General features: G+C 40.1%; 1 protein-coding gene and 1 non-coding gene across 3 annotated transcripts in view; both read right to left on the reverse strand.

Moving 5' to 3' along the window:
• Positions 1-9,992, reverse strand: part of Dbf4 (DBF4 zinc finger) — a 30,785-nt gene extending 20,793 nt beyond the window's left edge. For both annotated transcript variants that reach the window (XM_038315371.1, XM_038315370.1), the window contains exons 1-3: positions 9,759-9,992; positions 8,520-8,692; positions 1,267-1,446 (exon numbers count right to left, since the gene is read on the reverse strand). In XM_038315371.1, coding sequence (XP_038171299.1) covers positions 1,267-1,446; positions 8,520-8,692; positions 9,759-9,804 — 399 coding nt within the window. In that variant the 5' untranslated portion in view covers positions 9,805-9,992. The remainder of the gene's footprint in view (positions 1-1,266; positions 1,447-8,519; positions 8,693-9,758) is intronic.
• On the reverse strand, positions 6,788-6,944 carry LOC119804095. The gene has a single exon (XR_005283787.1). It is a non-coding gene; the product is annotated as a U1 spliceosomal RNA (small nuclear RNA).
• Positions 9,993-10,110: the final 118 nt, after the last annotated feature.

Raw genomic sequence — 10,110 nt, forward strand, 5'->3', positions numbered from 1 at the left:
ACAGCAAATATATGGTCAAAAGTGACTTCATTATTCTCTTGGCCAGACAGATTTTTTTTTTCAGACAGATGTTTTAAAAAAAATATTTTTTCGCCGGGCGGTGGTGGCGCACGCCTTTAATCCCAGCACTCGGGAGGCAGAGGCAGGCGGTTCTCTGTGAGTTCGAGGCCAGCCTGGTCTACAAGAGCTAGTTCCAGGACAGGCTCTTAAAAAGCTGCAGAGAAACCCTGTCTCGAAAAAAAAAAAAAAAAAAAAAAAAAAAAAAAAAAAAAAAAAAAAAATTTTTTTTCCCTCTTTTTTCCCCCAGCAGAGAAAAGAACAACAAAACATCAAAAACAAAAGATGAAACTGATGAGATCCAAGAGGGTCAATTTTTATGCATCAGCCTGCATCCTTCTCCTTTTCTCAAGTGATCTCTTTTCGCTCTATATTTAAACTGCTTTTCATATGGCTACAACAGATAAGGAAGGTATGTTTTAAACAGCAACTTAATTATATGTCAATCTAACAATTTAGATACATTAACTGCTTTATCTCTCACTCTCTAAATATTTAAGTCGATTAGTTTTCCTTCCTTTGTCTTCCACCTTAATGGCAATGACTTGACAGGAGAGTACTGCCAGTAACTTTTTAGCATGGATTTATAACTTAGTTTATGCAAGGGTCAAGCAGAATACCTTTGTAGGCCTTGTATGTCACATGATCTTTGCCCCAGACTAAAATTCTACCTAAAGCATGAAAGCAACCCTAACATGTATACAGTAATCACACACACATTTTCTACTTGCCACGAAATATTGTTTTGATTTTTCACCAAGCTCTTGGATGTGTAAAATTATGCCTAACTTGTAAACAGTGTGAAACAGGCAGTACACTGGAACTGGTCAGTTTGTTTTTCTCTACTTTCAAATTTCTTCAAAAGAGTGACTGGCTATTAACTTTCTTTGTAAATTATTCTAAAAACAAAGCTACTTTCTAAAGTAAAAGTGTGTATGTATGTATATTTGTATGGAATCAGGGTTCGACCTGAGCACACTGTATCATTACGAAAAAGACATCCAACGTTAACCACAGTGAGGAAGCCGTGGAGCTCCAGCTTTATAACCGCTCCATCTATGTGCTATAAGCCTGCTATTCAAAGTCCAGAGAGGTAGAAGCAGGAAGGCTGACAATTTTGAGGTTAGTTTGGGCTATGTAGAGAGCCCAGACCAGCCTGAGAGAGTTACACAGTGAGATCTTGTCTCTAAGCATGTATAACATACTTACTCTGTCTGGAGACTTAAAGGAACTCCCATCGTGGCTGGGATGAGGTGAGGTGGTTTCTGCAGTATAAGCAGATTCTGGACTCGGTACTGGAGAAATTCGACCCAATGTTTGTGCATACTTTGCTTCCTTTTTATTTGAAACAAGATAACTGATATCTTTGCTGAGAAATTCCTCAACTCGCTAGAAGAAAACAAAGTACTTTTAATAAAAACCCCAAAGCTATTTAAAAATTACACAAATTACAATTTGATACAATCTGTATCTTACAAATTGGTGCTTTTCGAGCTGTATTTTTTCAAGCCAGTAGTTCTCATGTGCTAAATACTGTTCTTAAGTACTTTATCCTAATAATGTAGTCCACATACTTCCATGGTACTTCTCTATGTATTTTGGAGATGAAAATTGAAGTGACTTGCTGGAGTTATACCAACAAAGTTTTCTACAGAGGTGAACTGTTCTTTTCCTGAATTATGTAAAAACATTGCACAAAGTGGCTACTAAGCACCCAAAATGTAGTTATTATAACCAGACTACTGAATTTTAAATTTTACTTAATCTTACCAGCTGGTGATGACAATTCTATATCATTAAGTTTAAAACATTTTCTAAGGCTTAAACATAGAAAAAAATATTCTACAAGCATAAAATTGTTAAAAGGAAATGCCCAACATGCTTTGTAGTATCACATGTACCAAAGTCAATGTTATTAAAGACCACTCATCACTCGGGAAGAATTAAACTGAGTTGTGAGTGGTGGATGGCGCGTGATCGTGGTGGAAGACGACGACCCCCACGAGGTGGCAGGGCACAGAAACTTGGTTCTGGAGAGCAACTGGGCAAATGGAAGGCTGCTTCACAGGACAACTTTGTTGAAGTTCCACTGTTGGCAAAGTTTTGGTAGTGGTACCTATCTCATCGTGTTTGCATTCTTAAGTTTTTGGCTTCTGAAATGTGACACAGACTTTTTGATCATTTCTTTGATGTAAAAAGCATCTTTTGGTTATTAGTTAAATTTAAATGGACATTATTCCCCCAATTTTACAACAGGACTCATATTATTAATTCATAAATCTAGACTTGAAGAATTAAGGACTGAGAAATCACCATATCTTAAACTCTCTATAACAATAAACTTTAAAGGACATGCCTATTAAATTCAGGTCATTTGAGTTTTTTAAAAAAAATCCTCTGCTGCACATTTTGTTTAAGTGTTAACTGTTTCTGCTATTGATGCTAGAAACACAAATAACGCAATTTGTGCAACTGGAGAATCTTGCTTTTTTTTCTTGGCTTTCCCCCAACACAAACCAACAGTAACTTGTTATGTACTCATCAAAATGCACTATCGGGTATTCTGAAGTCATTAACATTGACATCTGCACCAAGAGAGAACAGGGAAAAATATCTTTCAACTTCTTTTTCAGTAGAGAATAGTTTGTAAAATGATGAGGGCATTTTATCTGCTTGCTGTGGCCAGCATGTGCATTCACCAACCTTAACAAGACTGAAAATATTCCAGAAGGAAAACATTTAGTTATAAATGAATTAACAAAAACGAGAACTTCAAATGCTGTGATCTCAAATACTAGGTCAGATTTAGCGGCTCTTATAGCATAAAAGTTTTCGACTTGTCCTCTTGAGTACAGGGATGGTTTGCTGCTCAACAAACTCCTCCTCCTCTTTTCTTTAAGCTGTGGACAATGAAAACTGTTTCCTGTATTTGATTTCTGGTACTGTAATAACATGATGGTACCTTCTACAACACATCATCCCAGTCTCGCTGTGATTCTGTGCAGTGTGGTTTAATCAGTCACTGTGCTGCAAAGCCAACCAACATTGAAGAAAATCATTGATGTATAAAAATTGCAGTATCTCTAGCCGGGCGGTGGTGGCGCACGCCTTTAATCCCAGCACTCGGGAGGCAGAGGCAGGCGGATCTTTGAGTTTGAGGCCAGCCTGGTCTACAAGAGCTAGTTCCAGGACAGACTCTAGAAACTACAGGGAAACCCTGTCTTGAAAAAAAAAATTGTAGCATCTCTAAAATCAGTACAATGGATGCTTTTATCTTTTCTTCAGTTAACATCTTCTATGTTCTATGTGGGAGGGAGTCTCATGTGTTTGAAGGGAGAGGAAGTCAGCTGAGTAAATCTTATTGATTTTTAGCTCAAATTTGAACTATAAAATGTTATCACTTAATGTTTGGAAAAGTCAAACTTGATGTACATTTTAAAAGCAGTCAGATTCCCAAAAATGGCAGGTCCTAAGATTTTGGGCAGAGAATTGTCATTCATTGTCATTCAGAGAATTGTACAGTTCTTAAACTGATGCCAGTACCCGAATGGCTCCTAAATTTAAGTCTGGGACAACAGCCTTTTATTTTTACATGATTCTTTAAATATTCTGCGAGCAATGTTTCTAAATGCTCGATTTACTGTCTGTCTTTATAGCAGGTTCCAGTAAACCACAAGAATGACAAAGATTATCCAGTATTATGGTTGGAATAAGTGTGTATCACATTTCTGACGTTTCAAGCAAGAAGCGGAGTAAACAAGTGTGACCACTCGAAGCTGCTTGTAATTAACATGGAAGACGTCTCCATCCTACCTTAGTGAAAACAAAACACACACTTGACGTGGTAGCCAGCTGTTTCTGAACTATGTGACTGTTTGCTAGCTAGTAAACTATTTTGTTTTTGTCAGCTGGGCAATATGGGTAAAATTTATTGCCTCTTTCCGCTTTAAATGAGGTCTTTCATGTTTGAGGAAACGTCTTGCACTATTGTATATATTTTGTAGACACAAACTTTTGTAGTTTTAATTTTGGAAGGCTAAGGTTTTTGTTTGTTTGAAATAGTTTTAGACTTTATAAAGTATAGTACTTGAAGTTTATATTAAAAAAATACTTCGGAGTTTTGAAGCTTTTATTCAAAATACTTTGAAATAAGTGGCTTTATTGTCAGTGGTTTTTCCCCAAAGTGTATTTTTCTTTTGTTCTTATTTCCCTCTTCCTGTTGTATGTGTGTATAACTATTTACACACACATACACATGGACACAAGCATATATATTTCCAATCCAGGATATTGCCCTGTAACCCATAGAAACTGTTACACCACTAAGAGACAAGAGATGTTAAGGTTAATAGAGAGAGAAGTGGAGCTCAGAGCCATTCAGCTTCATCTAGCCTTTACATACCACAGATGAGACATGAACACATCACACAGAGAAGTTTACATGGTGACTTCACCTGCAGAACTGTGGACTTTCAACATTTTGTCCCCCTTTCAGTGACAAACTAAAACATTACTCATCTACCATTACTGTTACTTGCTGATTTTATTTTATTTTGATGGTAATATTCTTTCTGAGTTTCCATTTTGAATGTGTTTAGACTAAAACAATAAACTACTGATGTCTGCAAAAAATATACTATTCGTTGAACAGAGATACATGCAAGCTGTATTTACTAAACAAAAGCAGGGTAGATGTTGGAACCCAAAGACTATACAGTAAATGTACAGCTGGCAGATTCATAGACAGACCCACAGTGTACAACTTATGAGGTACCCGTTTTGCAGAGCTGTGGGAACACTTGTCTTTTGGGAAAGTCACTGTCACATCTGCAAAAACCTTGCGAAGCTATGATTCTTCCCTTCAAAATGGGATTCAGTCCCAGAACACCTCAGCAGGGCAGTGGAATAACCTTGCTCCATTCCCCCACACCAGGAGGCCTTAGAGCGAAAACATTCAGTCTTTGTTCTAACAGTCAAATTTACAGAGTCAATCCCTCAAAATTACCTGCTAACAGACCACATATAAATGTCTATAGAAGACAAGCACTAAGCAGGAAGGAAGCATGCTCCACCTTCGCTAACAAACAAACCTGGGTGTCCCCAAAGCTGATTATCACAAAAGAGATTGTATGAGGAGAATGAGTGAATTCAGGTTTCAGGGATGCTTAGTATCTAATGGTTTCCGATGTCAGGTATTTCCCCTTGAATGCTGGCTCTTTCCTGGGTAGGGTCACCTGTACTGGAGTATTACTGCTTTGTCAGTTTCTACCTGCCCTTTATTTGATTTTGATATGCGTATTATCATTGTCTTCGCCTATGGAATTTTCTAACTATGTCTGTAAAAACCTCACGGAGATCAGCCCTTACTCTTCTCCTAGCTCCTCTTCTTCTGCTCCGTGCCCGCACTTCACTCCCTCCACACACAAAACACACAACATGCAAAGGTAATGCACTTGAGGTATTTTTTTTTAACCCTCAGATCCTTGCCTGCCATAGACATCCTATTCTGAGTCCTGAGGGGGTACAGAGGCTGGTTCATTGTTTTAGTTTTTGTCATGTTTGGCATGTCCTTGTGATTTTTATTAATGAAGGAACTCTGGCCAGCCCAAGCATGGCAAGAATGACTCTGGCAGGCTTTGCCCTTCTGTATTCCCTCTGCTTTGCTAAACCATTAAATTACATTCCTAAAGCTACCATCAAGGTCTACTTCCATTTGGCTACTTCCTCCTCCTAAGGCTTATACCAAGGTCCAGCTATCCAAGTACTTAAGTCCAGCAATCAAAAGCCCCCTTTGGTTACCCTAATTAAAATGCCCACCCTAACACAGGGTTTCCCTTGTACTTCTATTTTCCTATGGGCCACGTCTTTCTCCTCTAAAGATAGTCCTTTATCATCCCCTCTACTCCCACAAATACCCCTTCCCCTTCTCCTTTGTCTTCTATCTCTTGTCTTTGCCTCTAATTCCCTGCCCTTTGTCTTTCTGGGGCAAATAAATCTTTGTGCTGAGAACTTGGTCTTGGGGTATCCTGAGCCAATAATAGTCTCTTTCACTTAATCTTCAGAGTATAAATTGCCTGAAGCTCTAGAGTTGGCTACTTCATGAAACTTCAGTTCACCTCATTTTTAGGTCCCACTCTCCCAGATTCATGAATCCAACTTCTTTCTCCAAATGTTTTATTCTAGTCTAAACTGTTTAGAAATAGGCCTATCATTTGTTCTTTTTCTTTAAATTGGTCTCACTAACAAACCTGGCTCTATGTCCTTACGTGGCTTTGATTTAGCTACTTAACACTATAAAACAGTTTGCTATGTGTGAAAATTGACTGCTATACAGTTATGTGCAAATCAATAGGATATTAACATGTTTTTTATTAAGACCAGAAAAAAACAGAACTAGTCAATTAAACGGTGCCACTTTTGGGGTGCAAAAGTAGGTAATAAAAAGGACAGAAGGGTTATATTAAACTAAAAATTGGGGAAAAACATAACCTTTTATTTGACAAAATTAGTTTAGATCTAGGAATTGAATCAATATCACTGAATTATAGGAAAGAAATGCTAAAGACCACAACTAAGTACTTCTTCCCAATAAAAGAGTTAGTAAAGTGTGGAAGTTGCCTCTCTCTTTTTACCATATGGGTCCCTAAGATCCCACTTGGGTTACTAGGTCAGGCAGCAAATGCCCTTTGCTTGCAAGCCACCTCACTGGCCCAGCACTTTTCTCCCTAGGGGGAGAGTACAGCTGTGATCTCCAATAGCACAAATTTGCAGTAGTTTTTGGCATTTGAGGAAATCACATGGGTCGATACATCTGGAGTGCCATGGAGAAGCCTCACCTTGAGAAAATCACCTTTGTGATCATGGTAACTCCGTTGCCCCAGAAGTATAAATCTTACACTTTTAATTATGTACACTGAGATACTTGAAACCATGACAGTAAAATCTGATACACAAAAATTCAAAACCTTCCTTAACTACTATCTATTGCAGAAGCAATTCAAAATTTGTTTCTTGAACATAGCTTAGGAAGCACTGTGAGAATAAGGGAGAAAGGAGCAGTGGTCAGCTTCTTTTTTAAATGTTTCCCACACTAGGCTTATGGATATACCATTGTCTAAAGCCATCTACTGCTAAAAACACAAACCTTTCGGTGTGTCAGTGATTTAGACCTAAAGTTAAAGACTGGGCAACATATCCGAGAAAGTTACGAAGTTAGCCACCAATAGTTAAAAGAATGGTGGTGTACCACGTTACTCTGGGAATGAGATTACCAGACAGCACTTAAGTTTAAAAACAGATATGCGTACACAAACCTAAGGTACTAAGTACATATACCACACCTTTGACAGACCAGGCAATGGTGGCATGTCTATCAACCAAGACCTCTAGACGTGCAGCCATACGGGTCATGATGATAAACGCTACCATAAATCTGTGATATGAGTCAACAAAACAAATAGTAGAAAAGTGGGGTGTTCAGGGGAGTTGGAGAGCAAGAGTGGAAGGACAATGAAGGTAATCGGGGGTAACCGATTATGCTGCAATTTGTATATGAATGTAATTGACAAGAAAGCAAAAATAAAATTCATTCAAAAAATGAATATGAAATTTTTTTTTCATATTCAAAGTAAAATTCTATTTCTCCCCCGCAAAGAAAAGTAGAAAAATTTCAAGGGCAGGTAAGTAAAACATGACACTATCAAAAATTCTAAGAAATCTGTGAACTACTCTTTTGAATTCCAGACTGGAAACAGGCAAACTTTCATACTCTCAAAATTCCAAGCCAGGAGAAACTTTTGGAGCAGTAAAAATCATAATAAGCTCATCTGCTAGTATTTAGGTAATATCAATATTACACCTACGAAATCTTTTAGATTTCTGTCTTTAGATTTCTGATCATCTAAGTAATGTATGTAACAGGGAAGACAGTTTAAATAAAACTCCAAAGCTGCTGTTGTTCCCCCAATGATGGGTTTCTGTTGACGCAGGAGTTCTCTCCCTCCCTTCTCTCTCTCTCTCTCTCTCTCTCTCTCTCTCTCTCTCTCTCTCTCTCTCTCTCTCTCTCACACACACACACACACACACAATATTACAAAAGTCATAGATATATTTGGAAGGCAGGTCACCAGGACCAAGCCCTCTTTTTCTTTCATACTTAACCAGTTATCACAGAAATATGAACATTTGTCAGGTTCCAAAAGTCTAAAAAATGTTTACTTTGTCCTGTGGTGTTGGGACTTGAGCACAGAAAATCTTGCACATGTGCAGTAGGTGCTAAACCACCAGGCTATACTCCCAGTTCCTAAATGATTCACTAATAAACAATTCATGGTTTTAGGTTGCTATTGATTAAATGGTTGTAATAGTCCAAAAAATGAAATTCTTTAATGATTTCATAAAGTGCTAATACACACACACACACACACACTTTACTTGTTTGGGAGTGTGCAGTTTTCACTTACCCCACCAAGATCCTTTATGTCTTTTTGTAGTTTTTCACATACGGTGAGAGAAGGCAAGTCAAGGTAAAATATTTTTCCACAGAGAGGCTTATATTTGGATTTTTCTAGTCTATTATCAGTTTTCAGGGATTTCAAGGACGGTCTGTTCTTTTCATTTTTGTCTTGGATGCCACCTGTGATTAAGAAAAGAATCAGGTAATGCTTTATACAGACAAAAACTTAACAGAAAGGAAAAATTAGTTATATCAACTTAAGTAACTAGAACCTAAATGTGTTCCTAAATATGGCTTCATAGGATGAAAGCCAACTGCCTTGGTATGCTTTCCACAAATTCTATCCTGGAGACCAAGAGCTGAACCGACAGGATGCAGTCACTATTGATTCCTGCTTCTGTATGAAGGCAGGGAACTCGACAGTCTTTCTGGAAGGCTTACTTTCTCAGGGTGCATCTTCATGCTATTTCTTCATGTCAGCAGTGCTGTGAAAACTGAACACAGGTGTTTCAAAATTTAAAAGCTTATTTACCTGGGCAAGAAGAAAAAAAGTATCGAAAATAAAGAACCCAATTCTCAAGGGTTACTGAGCGCTCGGATTACGCTTTCATGGTTTTGTCTAGTATTACAAAGAACTAAAGGATCGAATTCATGCACTTGGCTTACATATTTGGAACTTAGGCCCACAAAGGACACTGCCATTCATCTCCCTTATTTTAAAAGAAAAGGAGATGAGGATCAAGCAACTTCGATAAACTTTTCAAACGCAACCTGCATCTTATTACCTGGTTAACAGACACTCATGTATGCATCTCTCTCAGGAAAACTTTTTATCATGAATTTTTATCTTAATCGATACAATGCAAAATTGAAACACGGCGTCTCTCTCTCTCTCTCTCTCTCTCTCTCTCTCTCACACACACACACACACACACACACACACAGAGAGCTTTAATTATGAGTGAAAAGAACGAACAGGAGCGGGCGCCTCTGCCGTCAGGGACCCGCGCATTGTCTCAAGCTTGCAGCCCCGGGAATGCGGGGTCGCAGCTGCGGCCGGGAGGGCACGAGGGGCCCGGCCCGCGCTGTCCCCTCACGGAGACCGAACGCCTTCAGGGCGCCACCGAGAAGCCACAAGTGTCACTGCGGCCGAGGCCCCCGCAGGGGGCGACTCCCGGGAATCCACCGTGGAGCCGGCTGAGCAGGAAAGGATTAAAGGGACCGCGGCGGGGGAGGGGCTCCGTACCCGGGAGAGGCGCCTTGCTGTGGATCCTCATGGTCTCCAGGTTCATGGCAGCCACCAGGCACCTACATGCTGGGTCCGCACCGGGTGCCGCCGGTGACGGCCGCGAACGCAAAGCTCCAGGGTCTCCGGGCCTAGGCCGCGGCGCCGCCGTGAGGGGCCGGTTCCGGCGCCGAGCCTCCCAGCAGGAAGGGGCTGAAGCTCCGCCGTGTGAGACGCGGCGGTTAAAGATTTGAAAACGCGTCACGCGGCGACGGCGCCCAGACGCTCCCCGCCCTTCCTGCGCCGGGCCCGCCTCGCGCAAGCTCCACCTGCCGGGCCTCGCGCGCCGCGGGCCCCGCCCCCGGTCCTCGGC

The sequence above is a fragment of the Arvicola amphibius genome, chromosome 18 (assembly GCF_903992535.2).
Source record: "Arvicola amphibius chromosome 18, mArvAmp1.2, whole genome shotgun sequence".
NCBI classification, from domain to species: Eukaryota; Metazoa; Chordata; class Mammalia; order Rodentia; family Cricetidae; genus Arvicola; species Arvicola amphibius.